At 40.7% G+C, this 19217-nt stretch overlaps 1 protein-coding gene across 16 annotated transcripts in view; it reads left to right on the forward strand.

Annotated features, from left to right (window-relative positions):
- Positions 1-19217, forward strand: part of ptprsa (protein tyrosine phosphatase receptor type Sa) — a 242357-nt gene that overhangs the window by 123784 nt on the left and 99356 nt on the right. For all 16 annotated transcript variants that reach the window (XM_034213083.1, XM_034213086.1, XM_034213088.1 and 13 more), the window contains 2 exons: positions 4315-4460; positions 7471-7612. In XM_034213083.1, the coding sequence (XP_034068974.1) occupies positions 4315-4460; positions 7471-7612 (288 nt within the window). The remainder of the gene's footprint in view (positions 1-4314; positions 4461-7470; positions 7613-19217) is intronic.

Raw genomic sequence — 19217 nt, forward strand, 5'->3', positions numbered from 1 at the left:
AACCACTACTTTTCAATGTGTTTCATTTCAACCATACTTCTAGCTCACTAGCTTTTAAAAAACGTCCTTTGGAAACTATATATTCAGTACGTTATGAGAAAATCCTGAGTCTGTCTAGACCAGGGTTCTCCAACACGTCGATCGCGAGCTACCGGTAGCTCGCGGGCAGCTTTTCAGTAGCTCGCCGCTTGCGGTTCACAGACTGTGTAGAAACAATCCGACTACAATAAATGCATCTGAATCAGTCCGTGTCGCTGCGGCTCAGACACACATGGATTTATGTTTTAAAAAAATACTCGCGTTAGCACCATGTCAGGTTTTTGGTGGATTTAATCAAGTCTTGGATTGCAGAGTATGAATGTCCTCTTGCTATTTTCAGTTGATAAATACTTGTGTAAAGTTTGTGAAGGCAGTAGGAAAAAAGAAATGTTATTATTGACTTATTCACTGATTGAGATATGATGAAGCTAACTTAATCTCATACATTCATGGGATTTATGTAACAGTGAGACAGAGAATGTAAGTGTGCAACCACATGCAGTATTTTTGTTTTTATATGCTGTTGTAAATACTCCTGTTGTCTGCTGTGTTCAGACTTAAGTCATGTTTGTGATGCCACATTCAGTGTCCTTCTTTTAACAGAAGACCGTTGCTAGAAGCTGCAGCTAGACTGCAGAAGTATTAGTTTTTAGTTTTTGAGGATGGAACAATTTCACACAGATATAAGGAGGCTAGACCTATACAATTGATTTATTATGGTTTATAATTTCATGTCAAGATGAAGGAAAAGAAGAAGATGGCTGAACTGTTCAGTGTCAATCCTGTGGAGATGAATCATGTTCAGCTTAAGTCTCAGCAAAACTCACAACATTTCTGGAGCCTTGTAGACCTAGAAAACTATAAGAGCATTCACCAAGCAGCACTGAAAATGTCTGCTTTATTTGGCTCTACACACCTTTGTGAAGCAGCTTTTTCTGACATGAATGTTATGAAATCTAAATACAGAACAAGACTGACTGATCAACATTTAAATGACTCTATTAGAGTGAACCTAAGTGGGTACACTCCAGCATACACCTCTATGGTGCAGTGCCAGTCATCTCACTATCTGTGAAAATTATTATTATTTTGCACATGCGCCATAAGATGCTTGTAAGGTGGTGATTAAGGTGATGTATTTACTATGTGGGCCATAATAATATGTGAGCAATTGTCGTTTTCTTGGACCTTGATGTGAAGTTAAGATTTTTGATAAGCTTTAGGTATTGCAATTTCACACGTGTACAAAAGTAGCTTAATTCAACTGATGAGCGCTATGTGAATAAATCTAAGCGATGTGATGGAAGTAGCTCTTGGCCACTTTCATTTTTTCAAAGTAGCTCTCAGATGAAGAAAGGTTGGAGATCCCTGGTCTAGACATAAACACACATGTAGGCTGGAACATGTATTGTACTGTACATCTCTTTCATCCTTTAAATCAAGAGTCAGGAGAGGAACAAAGGCGACTGGTTGGACATGTGGAAAGGTCCAGGGGAAAAGTAATCAAAGAGTGCTGGCCTTGTGCAGAACCACTGCCACAGGCCTGCTCTTTGTAAAGCCTTCCTCTGTCTCGACAGAGGGCACATTGTGAGGCGAGGTCAAATGCAGAGGAGCAGTATTGTGTAAAGCTGTGTTGTTCGCTTTCAGAATGGAAATTGAGATTGTAAAAAGCCAAAAGGGATTATTGTATGTAGCAGAAAAATACAGATCTACTACTTGATGCTAATGAAAGCTGCAGTGCTCATATCACCCCACAACCTTCAGAATATGTACTCCTGGGAAGTATAATTAGATTTATTTTAGGGCTCTTTTTTCTGGTGAGTAATCGTTTACATGTATTACATTTGAAGAAAGTCAGTTGTGTTAACGATGCACCTCCTATTGATACATTACAAGTTAAAAACACATATGCAACAGGTGGAGAATACCTCTTCAGCCAATACTTCAATTATAGACTTGTTTTGCAGATTTATAATTTCTTATGTCTTATTTCATATTTCTTGTGTGTTCAATCCATTTTGGACTGAGCAACATTTGTGTTAAGTTTTAAGAATAAAAACTGGAAAGAGCAGCTTCTCCTATTGACACTACAAACCATTATCAAAACTGGCCTCACCTAAATATCTTCCTTACATGATCAATAATATATACGTTATAATGGGATTTGAATATGTTAACAGAGGAGTTTCAGGTTGCAAAAGCCTTCCTAAATATCCTGGAATTAAACACGTAATTTTTTCTTAGAGTAAGTTTTGATATGGGATTTAACATTTTTCAAGGATGTAACAATCAATACACTTTCATTTGACCATCAGAAGGCCAGGAATCAATATTTTCAACATTTCAAATGATTTCTCACTACACAGTCCTTAATACTTCTTTTAAACGTTGAAGTGTTTCATCCTTGCCCCTTGGCTGATTTATGTAGCCCAACGCGTTGTCTGTCAATGTCCGACAGTCACAGCCTGTCAGAATGATGAATTTATTAACCATATCATTAATTAATTCTAAAGTCTTACAATACTGTGTTCACTGTGGGAATTACAACTTTAAACCTGGCAATGTATTGTAGCCCTCTACTCCTGTTAGCTACATATGCCTCAAATGACCAAGGAAAAATACCAAAAAGAGGCAATAATCAAAGCAAGATAAGAGTAGATCTGCTCATCCGCAGGTGAGCAACCCAGGCTGCTGACTATAGACTGAAGTTGTTTTTAGTTGTTAGCTTCATTTGACCATGGACAGCATAATGAGCACATATTGTTTTCAGCGATAATCTTGCATTCGCAGACATCTAAGCTTGTAAAACTCGAGGTTAAGTGTGTCTCACACTGGCGCACACATGCTGTTGTTTGTTGTGATGTGCACTCATCCTTTAGAGAGTCTCTTCTACTGGAAAACATCTAGCAGTTTGAGGAAATTGTGAAAACATACCAGTTAAACCAGTTAATGTATCTGACATGGAGTAATATTTCCTTCTGAAACTATTTTGGTTGTCAAATGACGGCGATAATCTTAGCATGCAGTGCCCTCTGCTTCCTGAGGCAGTACACACTTCTTCTTCTTCTTTCTTTTATTACAAGGTTTTCTATTTCTTGCCCTCTCTAAAATAGTGACTCTCTCTCCTCACCCGATAATGAATGCAGGAACTCTCCTTCACATGTGTTTATCGGCGCCTGGAGACTGGTGTCGGCCCCTGGTCCCTTAATTATTAATTTGACGTTATGCGCCGGCCGTTTGATCATCTCCAAATATCTGTATGATTCAGATTTAATGAGTTCCCCAGGAGACTCTGTTTTCTTTATCTCTTTTTCTATCAGGCTTGTTGTTTTTAACCAAGACAAGAGTTACAATTTTAAGCACCACGAGTTCTCTCAAAAATCAAAAATATGATTGCTAAGATGTTTAGTGTGCGTGGTGAAATTGAGAATAGAACAACTGATTGTGTCAATCCTATACTCTATTAACCAGCTAAATCACTTATTTCTGAACACTGTCAAATGTCAAATTAGAGCAAAACCCCTCTTTCACTGCCTCATCTTCCTAATGCCCTTTTCTTGAAGGGGTTTATTGTACTGGTCGTAGCCAGATTCTATTTTCCCTATGGAGAGATCTGTGAGCTCCTAATCATCAGCATCTTGGCACAACATTAGCATATCAATTCACAGCGCTGTGATTGATTTACACACAGAATTACACTGCACTGAAATCAAGGTACTCAAAGAGGGAAAGCAACGTTCTTTAATTCAAACCAAGTGTGTACTGCTGGGGATGATTCAGGATGACGACGTGGCCTAATAAAAAAAATAAAAAAAAACTGCCGTCACAGAAAAAGAGACCGGTTTAATGGCCGAATTTCAAGTATCCCAGAGTTAGGATTCTGATTCGCTGTAGATAGGGAGCAATCTGACTGTTTGTCTGTATATTCCAACTGTCTATCTAGCTATTTATTATGTGTCTCTCCAAAACTCAAACTGGCTATCTCCCATCATTTATTGTATTTGAAGACATCGCTCTGCTGCAAATCAGTGTGTGTGGGTGTGTGGTGGTATCGAGTGTGAACAAGGTAAAGAAGAAGACGAAGGAGAAGAAGATGAACCTTTATTAAAGAAGGGTTTGTGGAGTGGAAATTGTGTGGTATTATAGATATGTGTGAGTGTCTGTGTGTGGAAATAGGTGTCGTTTCAGAAATGTACTCCCAATTACTTTGTTTTATGTGCTAATGTATTTTCTCGTTCTCCCTCTCTCTGTCTGTCCTTGCCTTGTCTCCTCTAGTATCGCCACGGTTCATTAAAGTTCCCGTAGACCAGATTGGCGTCTCAGGGGGCGTGGTCTCCTTTGTGTGCCAGGCAACGGGGGACCCCAAACCAAGGGTTAGCTGGAACAAGAAAGGCAAGAAGGTCAACTCCCAGCGTATAGAGGTGAGTCGAAGACCCCTGCTGCACTACATCAGCGGAATCACATGCAATACGTATACAATGAAAATCTAACTTGTCCCTTTTTTTTAACCATCAGCCTACACATGCTTTTCGAAAGCTGCCCTATACCACTTTCACACAGGCAGAGCCTTCTGTTGCAGCTGAGTTCCCAGACTGGCTTAGAATACATATAAAAGGGTGTTTTTGTTGGCTTTCTTCATACTTCTTCAGAGAGTTGTAGACAACAACTACCAATTTCTCATGGACAGGACTCCCTAACCTCTGAGCAATGTGCAGGTTCACCAATGGTTACAGTCGCTCAGTCACGCAATGAAGACCCTCTCATTCATCCCTCTCTGTCCTCTTTGCGATTCACTGACTCTGTCTCTGTTGTCACATTTTGTACAGGACTGGTTATTTGTCTGCATGGCGCCCTGTCTGTGTGAATGCGTCTGTCTGTGCGTTATTCATGATGTTTGTTGTTCAGTTCTCGGCAGGCTTCCCAGATGGCATATCTAAAAGTCTTGATTGATGCTCAATGTCTCTTAATTAAAAAGTCGCTTTCGTTAACGACTGCGGTGCACAGAGATAGACATGCACATGATGCAGCATGAAGGCAACCACAGGGGAGGGGGCTAAAAAGTCCAAAAAAATGACAACAACATCAACAACAGTGGGAGACGCAGCATCTCAACGGAGGACAAAATAAAAAGACACATTGTGTTTGTTCGTTCTCTGCTTCTGCATGCTAAGTGGGAAACAAAGCCAAGGGCGTGATGGAGCCTGCCAGAACGGACGCTTCCCCTCCTTCGTTTAACATGAAATTAAACATTTGTAAAGGGGGTTATAAGTAGTTGTGATTTTTCTCCCTGCTCTGCCCTCTCGACAGCTGCTTTGATATCGATCATGATGCCATGCTCTGCAGTGTTTTTAGCCTAATTAGTGGCTCAGCCCTGAGATGTGCAGCAGTGGAGCAGCAGGGCGGCTGAAGATTTGTACTTGTGTCTCAAAGTCATGCTTTGCTCAGAGATCTCAGTAGTGAAGGCTTCGTCGGGATGATATAAGCTCCTGTGAAGAACGATAGATGTTGGAAATGTAGGTTTGCTTTGAGACTGTCAGACAGGATGAACATCTTCTGAAACAAGTCATCCATTTAAAATTAGAGCAAAACAGATTAGCTAAATGACTGGCTATATGTATTAAGAAGGGTTAATGGGATCAGAATTGCCACCATTTAAATTCTAGTTAGCTTACTACTTCAGGACATGTTGATATGGTTTCCAGGACGATCAAACCTGTGGCTCCTCACATGTTTTCAGTTGTATTAACTACTATGCTTTGGCAAAAAATAATACAATACTTTGTTCCTAATTTAAAATGAGGTTTGAGTAAAGATGTGTTGTCACTGTGCTTTTAACATTTATGATTTTGTATTATATCTTGATAAATCAAACATAAAGGGTGTTCATATTTAAGTAGCTCTTCTATGATGTGTTCATTTTTGAAGGGGAGTTTTATTATGACTACAGTTTTCTTCTACTCTATGTTCATAGGCACGTTCTGAGTGTAGTCTGAAATTGTTTTTGAAAAGCGCTTTCAACAAGGTTCAAAACAACGGCTTTACAGAGAACAGAGGGCATACATGCAGATAAAACAAGAGATGAAAACATGAAAAAGCGAGCACAGCACACACAGAGATATCAGTCTGCGTTTGTGTGTGTGCTTCCTTCCAGTACTGAATATATATATATATATATATATATATATATATATTAGGGCTGTCAAACGATTACAAATTTTAATCAGATTAATCACAGTTTAAAAATTAATTAATCATGATTAATCACCATTCGAACTATGTCCAAAATATGCCATTTATTTATGTATATTGTTGTGGGAATGGAAAGATAAATGAAAGAAGGCGGATATATCCATTTAACATACAGTATCTATGTTTATTATAACATTTTTCTGCGTGTCAAAATGAAAGACAACCCACACATCAATCAATCATCAAACCGTGGGGTCTTAATTCATTACGTGTTGATTTCTATCAACGGGGGAGTACTTCAGGAAAGTCGACAGAGGGGGGGGGGGGGGCGGCGGCGGCTAGTGGAGTGACCACAGAGTGTGAACGATCAGCTGCTTTAGCGCAGTTCTCCAGTGAAGGGGGGGGGGGAGTCTCCCTCCGCAGCCGGCTGGCGTAGTTTTGGCACAATTCCGTTGTACAGACCGACGTTAACAGCAGCCCTGTCTGTGCACACGGAGACCGACTCTGTCGTCCGGTGATCTAACCGCCTTCTGGAAAAGCTTCACAAGTACGTCGGTACGCAAATGCGCTTTGTGACACAAGTGACGGTACGCATTTCAGATTACACACATAACCTGCGTACCAGTTATGTGTTACCTGTACTACAGCAAAAGTATTCTCCGTCGGGACTTCCTGCAACAACACCACGCCGTTATCAAAGATGTTCTATTGAGAAGACGATCACTACGTGACAAAAGTTTTCAAAACCGTGGCTACTGAAATCAATCTTACTAACTGCTGTCTGTGCAATATACTCCGCGCGAGTTGGCAGACTTTATTTTGCTTCCTTTAACATCATTTTTCATGGTGGGGCTAAGCCATTTCTTGGTATGGGTGTAGCCTACCCCAGCCATACCCTGGCGCTGCCACTGGTGGCACGTATGGGGCGGGCCATTCTGCACATGCGTTAAATGCGTTAAATATTTTAACGCAATTAATTCAAAAAATTAATTACCGCCGTTAACGCGATAATTTTGACAGCACTAATATATATATAAAGGCCATATGCTTTGAAATAGAAAGATTTCACCTTTCCTAACAAAGGTATCTTGTTAGGAAAACCTACTACTTCATTTTCTCGGTTGCAAATACAAAGAATTACACCACAACTCATCTTTCAGAGGCATACTTAAGTTCAACACAGTATTGTTATGGGTTTCCCACATTGCTCTAACCTAACCTTTTATGTGCTTTACCCCACAGACCATTGAGTTTGACGAGGGTGCCGGCGCCGTACTCAGAATCCAGCCTCTCAGAGCACCGCGGGATGAGAACATCTATGAGTGCGTTGCTGAGAACACCGAGGGCGAGATTACTGTCAATGCCAAGCTGTCCATCATCCGAGGTGAGTCCTGCATTATCAAAAAGTGTGCAGAGGGCCTAACTACAATAAAAATCATTAAAGTGGATGTCCGCAAGCTCCTCAGGTTTTTTGTGATGACATCTTGCCTTGGAGTTTTATATTTCACTTGCCAGTGAGAAAGGGCTGTGCTTTGCTTAAAACTTCTGCAAGTAGGGTTCTTATATTAGTCTGGAAAGCCATTTTGGCTCTAAAACATTTTCATCTGGGTCATATGTTTGGTACAAGATTTTACTTTAAAACTTAGTGATTATATTCAATTTTGTTTTAGAAACATCTAAAAATGTACATCTGTACCTACAATTGGTAAAGGCATTCATTTGCTGAGCCCTTATATGATAACATTGTTGGATTCATTATTTCTAAAGAAGCCACATTATATGTGAAAATGTGGTAGATAACCTCTTAGAGCTTTTGTGCAGCTGCACGACATAGCTTCAAATAACCCATATTCACTTCAGCAGATGGACAGTTTGAAGGCTGTATATCAAGGATCCATCAATTTGATGAAACTAATCAGCTCTCTATTCATGAAAGAGCTGAACCGCTATTTACTCGTGATGGAAACCTATAGGATCCCTAGATGAAAAAGATTGATTGGTCACCCAGACACACTCTCACGCATAAGCAGGTGTAAAATAACTAAACCACTGAACTTTGTGGGCTTTTTATTGATTTGTCCCTATACGTGCTAGTTTAGATTCAGCAATATATATACACTGAACAAAAATATAAACGCAACACTTTTGTTTTTGCTCCCATTTTTCATGAGATGAACTCAAAGATCTAAAACATTTTCTATATACACAAAATAACCATTTCTCTCAAATATTGTTCACAAATCTGAAAAAATCTGTGATAGTGAGCACTTCTCCTTTCCCTCTGGGGGGGTCCGAAATCCAGTCAGTATCTGGTGTGAGGGGTAGGATTAGGGGTAGGGTTAGGGTAATGTTGTGAATTGAGTGGCCCATGGTGGTGGTGGGGTTATGGTATGGGCAGGCGTATGTTATGGATGACGAACACAGGCCACTCGATTCACAACATTACCCTAACCCTAACCCTAATCCTACCCCTCACACCAGATACTGACTAGTTTTCGGACCCCCCCAGACCCCCCCAATAAAGCAAAACTGCACGTTTCAGAGTGGCCTTTTATTGTGGCCAGCCTAAGGCACACCTGTGCAATAATCATGCTGTCTAATCAGCATCTTGATATGCCACACCTGTGAGGTGGGATGGATTATCTCGGCAAAGGAGAAGTGCTCACTATCACAGATTTTTTCAGATTTGTGAACAATATTTGAGAGAAATGGTTATTTTGTGTATATAGAAAATGTTTTAGATCTTTGAGTTCATCTCATGAAAAATGGGAGCAAAAACAAAAGTGTTGCGTTTATATTTTTGTTCAGTGTATATATGTTTTTTTTTCCGTTGGTATATATACATTTTCTTCCTGTTGTTTTTTCTGCTGTAGCTTAGAGGTCATGGAGGATGGTATTATAGGCAAGCTTGTGGTCACACACTGCCACTTTTTCTCTTTCGTTCTACCTGTCTCTGTATGCCTCAGATACAGTCACCACACACACACAAACACACATGCACACATACACACACACACACACACACACACACACACACACACACACACACACCCACACACACACACACACACACACACACACACACACACACACACACACACACACACACACACACACACACACACACACACACAGACACATTGCCTTCTCTTCTGTTCTCTCTTGCCGCCATCTGCCATGTTTCCAAGGCTGGATGAAGCTGAGCTATTGCTGGCTGGCTGGCTGGCAGTGCACAAGCTAGGCCTTCCTGGCTGTCAAATCCACAGGCAGTGTGGTGGGGTGTTGGACCAGCGTTTGGAAGCCTGGCCCTGCATCCTGGGTTGGTTATTGTTAGCAACACACCCCCATCCTGGAAGCTTGCTGGTGGGTGCTACTAGGGTGTGGGTGAGTGCCTCAGGTGCCCTTAAACTTGATACATTTTGAAATGTATGAACTTCTACTTATACCATAGCCGACTGATGTACATTGAGTAAGCAGTAAGCTTATGTTTAAGTACATTTAAGGACACGACCAATTATGAATCAAACTTTCAGTCTGCATCACCAGATTTGTGCTTTAAGCACCAACTTCAAATTATGTTATTTTAACATATGTTATTCATAGTCAGAACCAAATGTATTTATGGATTGCTGTGAAAATCATCCTTTAAAAATAAACAATTGACACAGACAGATTGAAAAAAACAAAACAGGGAACAAGCAGACCACTACAAGTCCAGGCATGTGCACATGGTGTGTGCTTGTACACAGTATGTGTGTGAGTGTGTGTGTGTGTGTGAAAGAGCACAGGGCAAACCCAGGCGGTCCACAGGAACAGAGGGAAAATGAAAAGTTATTGGAATCAGCTCAACAAGGTTTCCTCCTGAGCCTAGAGGAAGACAGCAGCTCTCCTGCCCATGCAAGACCCGGCAATGAAGGAGGGATGAAAGTGGGGATGATGGAGGGTAAAGGTGCAAGACGAGCAGCAGATGAAGAGAGCAGTACATTCTCTCTGTTTTTTATCTTTAATGAGGTTGGGTCCCCTTGCATTAAGGCATTAATGCATTAGGAAGAAGATAGGAATAGTATAGAGAGAAATTATGAGAGAAGAGATCCAAGGAAAACACAAAATGGTTGTATTGAGAAAGGTGTTAAGGGCGAAGTGAAATGGATAATGATTGAATGTAGCAAGGGAATGAATGTAGACATGGAAGTGGAGCAAACCAGAGGAACAAATAAGGGAATTAAATGAGAAAGGTTGGCCAAAGATGAAGGGAGACAACAGGGGGTGTTGCTCACGGTTGGCAGTGTAGAACAGGTGAGGAGGACAATAGCTGAACCTGGGTTCTTGGAACAGGGGCAAAGGATTATAGGATATAGGACAAGGCACAAGAGACACATCCCGACTAAACAGAGGGGTTGTGGTATGGGATCTGGAGAGGCAGAAAATGGGTCGCCACGATGGGTGACTTGGCTGGAAAGCTGTTGATCTAATTTGTGGAAAAATACAGCTGCATGAACAGCATTGATACCACTCATAAATAGAATAAGACACATTTAAACAAACATGGATGACTTGTACACTAATGTAATGCTTGCCTGGGTACATGCTTACTAACAAAGGGTCATGAAGCTCCATAAACACACACATGATCATGAACTATTTTAACTTGTGTACAAATAGACATCATTATTCACTCACAATAGCAGCATTCCACATAAACAGGTTCATGCAAGTCCCTGTTGATCACACATGCATACAAACACAAGCCTTTTGTCCACCAGCTTTTTCTGTCTTAGTGAAAACTCATCTGCCTTGACACTACTGGGTTGGCGGTTGAAAGGAAATTGACAACAGCAAAGTGCTCACCAGCCACATACTTAATTGCTTGTCTGCGCTATGCACACACGTTACGTCTCCCATCACATACTGATCATACCCATAACTTACATTTACAAAAACATGTACACTAAACAGGATGCAGACATTCTGAAACAATCAAATACTTTAAATTCCACATACTTGTATTCATAGATACAATAGAGACAGGTTTAACTTAAACCATATTTAGAATGACAAAACCCCACCTTCTCATCTGGTGTGTGTGCGTGCGTGTGCATGCGTGTGTTGGTGGCGATGACAGGGTGCGTTTAGCAGCGAGTGTGACACCTCCTTGGCTGTTGCTACACTGCCTCAGCTGAATAGCTAAGATGGGGGCTATCTGGTTCCACTAAGACTTGCACACAGTCCTCTGGGAGTCCTTGGAGAGGGACTGACAAGTGTATGAAGCAAAGAAAGGCAAAGTTGCCACTGGGATACTGTCAGCTCCTGCTGTTGTGGGGAGATCATGGGGAGCTATCCCGCTTTGTGTGCTTGTATTTTACACAGCTGCAGTCTTAGACCTATGACTACTGTAGCAAATCTCCCCTGTGGCATCCCAATGAGTAAATGTGATTGATGAGATTTGGTATGATAATCATTTTTTTTGTTGATGAAAAATAATTATGTGTCTATCCTTATGTTCGGAAAAAAAACACCATTCAGATCACAGTAAGCCTGAGCTGTTCTAGAAGCAGAAAACAAAACAAGTTTATTGAGTCACACCTCAGAAGTGAAGCCATGAAGCTGCAGTTTGGGCTGTTTAAATCAGCAGACACACATGAGAATACACACAGTGCTGTTTTCTGGTTTTGCCATATGATACCAGACCTAGCCATTACCTTAATTTTTAACCGTACACCTTTGTGCACGAACACAGTCACACTCACATCCTGCTTATTTTCCTTTGCCATTCCCAACCAGGTGGAACCAATCAAACACACCCTTCTATTTCCATCTCTCAGCACTCTTACGCTCTCCGAAACCTTTCCAATCATCTTGCTTTCTCTTTGTGTATGCCAAGTTACAAGTCTGGTTTGCATCCACAGTACTGACATGTATATCTTTTTTTTTTTTCTTTTTTTGCCTCCAACCCCTCTTCCCCTGCTTTCTCTGGTGCATCTTATTTTTGATAATCATTTGTTCCAATGTAAAGAAAACTAGTGTCAGCCAAGGTAAAAGCAGTCTGTGTAAATGTCACTCTGACGTTTACAATTGTTGGCAGAAAAAAAGCGTTACCATATTTATTTGGATTCAGCCATGTCCAACCATGTAAAAAGGAAATATATTTACCGGTTTAATTGTTTTTACGTTTTTTGCACAAGTGAGGTTTTGTTGTTTTGCTACACGGGGATTCAGACACGCTGCATGTGCCGTTTCATTTGGTGGTTTTAAATTGCCTGGAAACTCAGAAAATCTGCCACACTGTGACGGTCAGGTTTGGGAACGCACCCACTATTACTCAGAGGGGAGTCGGGGCGTAGCCTGCCTACTGTTTGATCAGTCTGTCTGCTAATTGGCCGCTCACTTGTGAAGGAGCAGGTGATGATGAATTTTAATGGGCTTCTGGATCCTGCTACATGCACAGTCTGTGCATAGATCAAGCCCAGTGAATTCTAGGTACCTTTGTATGGGACAAGGGTTGGGAAAGCAGGATGGAATGGGGGAGTGAGGCAGACGGACGAGCAATGATGAAAGGGGAAAAAGGTGAGCCCCAGCAAGAGGAAAAAGTCAAAGCTAAAGGAATTGAAACCAATCATTCTTTCAACCAGTTGTAGCTCCGGACCAAGCCTTAAGACATTTCATTTCCTGTCTTCACCTTTGCTTAATGTTCTCCACCTACCCTTTTCTGACTCTCTCTCACAATATCTCCACCATTATGTTCTAGTGTCAATTTTAAACAAACTGCAGGAAGTACAATACAATTTCAGATACATTATTCGGGGTAGACTGGAACACATAAGGTCTAGATCCTACATAGTGGGTATGCTTATTCTTTTTCAAATGTATATCCTTTAACAGACAAACATATTTGATCTTAGTATTAAAATAATTTTCTGTTCTTAGAAACATGTTGAGTTTTGCTTTTAAACATTTGGAAGCTAAGGATTAAATGAAGAAAGGAATAAGGAAAGAAAAGGGGGTTGAAAAAGGTCAAACTCACATTACGTTTTGATCGTCACACATTACTTAGTTGGTAGATGTTTGCAATCAGAGTTAAGAAAAAGCGCAATTCATCTGTTTGTGTGATGCAATGCAATTTCTAAATTGTTTTGGATTTATTTTAGCCCAGGCTAACACGAAGAGAAGAAACAGCTTTAGGGATGAGAGTGGTTAAAAGACAGAAAATAGAGAATATTGTTCCTCCTTGCTATCCATTTCATCAGTATTCTCTGTACGTAAAACAAGCTTCTTCACAAATACACATTTACGTTTGTAAAATATTCCCCTTGAGTTTGTTCATGACCCCTTGGGTTTTTGTAACCTCTTAAAACTACATTTTACATTTTCTCACAAACATATAATGAGAAAACTGTCCTCTACTAAAACTTACTTTTTGCAGATGCAAGTTTTTTTGTTTTTACATTTATATTTTATTTTGCATTGATTTGTCCGTGGTCAGTTGTTCTTCTAGCTTTTCTCTTTGTAGTGCTAATGCCGTGCTGTTTTGGTGTTGAAGGGTTGAATGCTTATTTTCTTGTGTTTATTTCAAAGAAAGAGGTGAGTTCAGGGCATCAGACAGGCTGGATGAAAAATTAATAAGACACATAGTGAAACATGAGCAGGTATGTGTGTGTATGAGAGTCAGAGTTAGTTTCCCGATGTGTGCTTGTGGTGTATTTAAGTGTGTTTGTGTGTCTGCCGTGCATGCGCGCGCGTGTGTTTGACAAAGAGGAACACAAAGTAAGAGGAAGACAGAGAGAACAAGGCAGAGGTAGAGAAATGGAGGGAGCCAGTATGCAGGCAGGCAGTGGCTGCCCTGTAATGAGACAGTGAAGAATACGCTTGGCAGTATCAGCAACAGATCTAGCTGTTCTTCCTCTTCCTTACCACCTGCCTCTGAGGTGACCTTTGCCATTTTCAACTAGTTTTGGTACACCTACTGTATAGCAAGAGTAAAAAAGATGGGGGGGAAGAGATGAAGAAATAAATACAATTCCTTTATTTTATTTTACTTTAGTTGTACTTGCGAGTTCAAGACAATGAGTCCAGCTGCACATTCAACATATTTTGCTAACATTTTGTGTTTTTTACACATCATCTTGACTGCATGTGTTCTGCTGGCACACCTTCTTCAGTGTACATGTTTGTCTTCTATCCAAGACATCTTGCTGAACATGTTTATACTGCTATGCCAACTGGGTGAAAGTGTGTACAATATGACACGCAAATGTCTGAATAAAATAGTACAAATAAAGAAGGCATTACTTAACAAAGCCATAGACCCTGACTTACCTCATATGACCAAGTCCAAGCTGAGCTAATACTTAGCCTCTCAGTTGTTTTTTTCCCACTGCCTATCTCTAGTTTGTCCTTGACAAACTAGTCAGTGTTCATTCCCAAGCAGAACTCCACCAGTAGATAATACATTGGTTTAGTTCATCCCTTGTTGCAGGTTACCTGCTCACTTTAATCCCATTCTTACATGACGAATGTTTTATTAGCCAGTCAGTACTAACTTTTTCTTTTTCACTTTGAAGATGAAACTTTTTCCCGGGTTTGTTTGGCATTTACATTCGAGGAGGATTATTTTTTTGATTCTCTGGGTGTGATTTGTGTTTCCGTTGTATAGAGAAATGCAGGTTTGGCACAAAAAACGAATCAATAATCAGATGTTGACCACCTTGGTGACCCCCTTCAATCTCTCATTGAAGAGGTTTTGTGTTTTTTCTTAAAAATACTTTTCCTTTACTGTCCTTCACCATGAATCTTCCTCTTCTCCTTCCACTTTTTCCTTCCCCTGCCACACTTCATTCCTCCATATTGACATTTGTATGTCTTACAGATTATTGCCAGCCATCTGTCTCTCAGACTCCATCTTTCTTTCTTTTAGAACAAAATCCATACAGAGGAAATTTACTACAATTAGAGTTGATGGCCTCTGAATCCTTTGATCCTAGGAACCTGTAATGCAGTAATCATCTGTGATTAAGGGATGAAGAAGGGGGACACAAGCTGAGTGGTAGACAAAAAGATAAAGGTGAAAGAGGGAGTGAGAAAATACAGGGTGCTGATGGAGAGGAATAAGTGGACGGGGCTTGCCTCCAGCCAGGGTTGGCTGGCTCCTGAACCTTCGCCATCAATTTCATATAATTCCTGCTCAAGTATAGCGACCCTTGCCACCCTCAACATCTGGTGAAAGCAAATATAAGATGCTGGGGTAGAGTAAAAAATAAAGAGATGAAGAGGCGAGAGAAGGAGAGAGAAAGAGCGAGGGGCACGCAGAAGGGGTGTAAGGGTCAGGCTGATTGGTTTACTTCTGGATAGAAAGACAGATAAATGGATCCTTTGCGGCAGCAATGAGTTGTAAAAGAGAATACATTGAAAGATCCCTGTCTTCTAGACACTTATCCTGGTGTTTCAACATGTTACAGTATACCCTTATGTTTCCTCAGGTACTTTTTTAAATCCTTTTCTCAATAGCCGATAGTAAAGCAGCAGACAAAATAGCCATAATAACATTTATAGAGCCCCAAACTAAACCAATGTGTCCTATACTGTACACATCTGATGGCTACAAACAATATTCAACTTAAATCAGTTTAATGTTATCAACATTTTTACGAATTGAATGTTAAATAAAAAAAAATACCAATAACTACTGTTGGAGTCAGCAGGCCTGTATTAATATAATAACATTTGGTTCTCACTGTCCATCAGATTTTTGTCCCCTAAGATTTTGTTAGATGACTGAAATAATGTTAATCCGTTCTCTGCAACTGCATACTGAGTACATGCACATACTCACATTACTATGCAATTGGAAGATCAGTCCAGCTGGACATGGGACTTGCTCGCCCAGAACTGTTTCTATTTATCTGAAAAGACAAATCTAATCTAATAAAAACATCAAAATCAAAGAAAGAATGCTGTGCAAGAATTAATGTAACAATCCAAAATAGTACAATGTAGTACTCCACACAAAAAGAAGTGGTTCCTGTGGAAACGTGTGAGTGGCGACCTTTGGAGTGTCCCTACTCATGCATAAAGAAGAGCAAAGGGAAATGGCCTAGACCACCAGCTTCATGCATAAACATGAGCCAGCAGCCCAGGTGGCCAGAGTCGTACAACGCTGAGGTCGGGCTTTGGGCCCTGCAGGATTGGCAGAGTTGATATGACTTATAGTCCTGCGTGCTTCACAAGCGCCATGCCTACGCTTCCTCTGGATAGAGTTGGATGGCAAGCTTAACTGCATGAGTATTAGTATTTCATCTAGGGTGGCAAATAGAGAACAACTGTGTGAAGGAAATAACAGAGAGGCCAGGTGGAAGATGCTACCCAGGACTCTACCTGGTTACAAAGCATATGTTCTGGAGTGCAGCCCAGATCCTACTGGATTTATAGTGGTTTAAATGTAAAGAACATAGTGCTCCTTGGCCCGTAAAGTACAACGCCCCTTCCAACATGTGTTGCTGTAGCTTCTGTCTTTTCCTTTTGCTTACAAACCCACACACCAACATTTTCAATCACATCATTCCATTAAAATAAACGAGGTCCACTTAGGCATTGCATCTCAGTGTGAATGGGGGCATCATTGGGTTGTTTCAGCTGAAGGGGAAATTGTTTTATGCTTTGGTACACTATGTGCTCTGTGCTTTTCCCTTTTTAATATTTTTTTGCAGATACTTTTACTGACGGAGTAGAAATGTTGGCCATTTACCAATTTCTCTGTCAAATGCTGCATCACAGTAGAAAATGAGGGTGGAATTGCAGCAGATGTCTTCCGTTTTCCACAGTCCTGCGTGTACCCAGCTACTACCCAACCTGTTGTTGGCAAACATCCTCTATGACCCATCCACCTCTGTCCAAATCCTTTGGAAATTACTGTCAGTCTTTGGTTTAAAGTGTTGGTATGTGTTTGGGGCAGAAATTCTACAGTGAAGCTACTCTTTAAACCGTTGTCGTGTTGGCCCATTGTTGTTCGGGAAGCTTTGAGAGGCCGTGGCTCCACTTGTCAGGAGTTTCACCAAGTCTTGAATGCATATACGCCCTATCCCCCCTCTGTACATTTTTAGCATTATGTCTTCCATGTGATCCATGTCCAATTTTTCCACACATGACAAGACTGTTCTGAATAAATCTGCCAAGTAATTGGCATGAGCTGGAAACAATTTACGCAAGGTAAGGGTGGCACATGCATAAAGTGCCTTATATAACTTACAGCGTGTTACAACCTACCTTGGTTGAAATTCTTATTTTAGGAAAGTAAAGCTCAGCTGTTTTCATGATTGAATGAGATGGTATACATTACATTTTGTAGAAGGCTCATGTAGCCAACAAATAAACAACGTAAATCCTTTTGAGAGTTTTCTAAAGCAACCTTGCCACCCACTCTGTGTGGTTAACTGATGTAAGGTTTCAAGGTGCCCACTATGCTTACACACACAGTCCTTCCCTCCTAAACACATGCAGACAAATACGTATAAACACACACACTCACACATAATGCCACCCACTTCTAAACCCGACCTGACTTGTTGACGTTTCTCTACGGTGAGGCATTTCCTTTAATGGCCCTGGCCTTATCCCTTGTCCCCGTTGGAGTTTGCCTGTCTTACCCCAGACACCCAAGAAGCCTGACAAGACAGCGGAAAGGAAGAGAAAAAGAAAAAGAGGGAGAGAAGGAGGGCACTTAATAAACTTCCACCCATTGAGATGGATAAACTGAATCCTTTTAGTTTTTTTTGTCCTCCTTGCAGACAGGGGATATTGAAGCTGTCTTAGACAATTACTCCCCTCTCTTGTCTGTGATGAGTCTATCATTGTGGCTAACCCCATCAGGTAAACAGCCTGTTTTTTTTACTATGGAAGACTGGACACTGCCATTCATAATTAAAAAATAATTAATAGTGCAAAGACGGCATGAAACTCACTTGTCAAAAACTTGTCAGAAGGCCTACTCCCCAGTTGGAACGTATATGTGCTTATATACAGTTATAGAAATTCCTGTAACAAAATAATGATGAAAATACATCTTGTATTTTGCTACATTTCATGGGTGATAATGTTTGCAATACAACTTAAATATTGCTTATTGAGTTTTTTGCCTTTAATGGACAGAAAACAATGCCCAACTATTACCTCTGCTCAGCCTGAGGGTAAAAGGTGCCCAGTGCTATCTATAAATGTGCTTTTCTTGGTATTTGACATCAGTTCCTTTCTAATTTCATCTTTTGGGTTTCACATGTAACAAAACGGTGGTGCAAGCTGCCACCTGTGGTTGTTGCTGCCATTTGTTTTCCAAAATATTCCGCTCTTGGCTGCTATCACTGTCTTTCTTTGGCAAACAAGCTGCTTGCTGGTTAGCTCAGGGGTGATGATAGCTTCATGGATGTGTCCTAATATGGGCTCTGTACAGAACTGGAGGTGGTGTGTGGGAAGGGTTCGCAAACCGACCACAGCCATAACTGTCAGTTTGTACGCCGGACTAACTTCTAACTTCTTGTCATCCTCACATTTTTCGCCATTTAGCAATGTAAAATGTAGGGTTAAACCGCAAGAGAAAAAGGGAAATTGAATAGAACACCTAGCTGCTGTGGAAATCAAGCCTTTGACTTTCTTTTTTTTCCTTACAGGACATGTGTGTCTTCTGCATATACAGCACACACACATTATACAAGTGTAAACAGCACACATATAACCAGATGTCCTTATACTCTGCCTACAGGACCTACATGCTTCATACTCAGCCAACATTAATCTTACATAAACACCCATATAGTCAAGAAGTTTCCCCGTAAGCTTCTTCTAGTTCAAATAAGCAATATTGCAAACTTCTAGTTTACTTTCAGAGTGCCCCCCCCACATCTTATCCAATCTGTGTGTCTATTTCTCTTCCTTTGTCACTCTTTCTCTCTGCCCCTCTTCCTTTCTCTCATCTTCCTATTTTCCTCAGGATGTATTTTAGAGAT

Source organism: Gymnodraco acuticeps, unplaced genomic scaffold (genome assembly GCF_902827175.1).
Source record: "Gymnodraco acuticeps unplaced genomic scaffold, fGymAcu1.1, whole genome shotgun sequence".
Taxonomy (NCBI): domain Eukaryota; kingdom Metazoa; phylum Chordata; class Actinopteri; order Perciformes; family Bathydraconidae; genus Gymnodraco; species Gymnodraco acuticeps.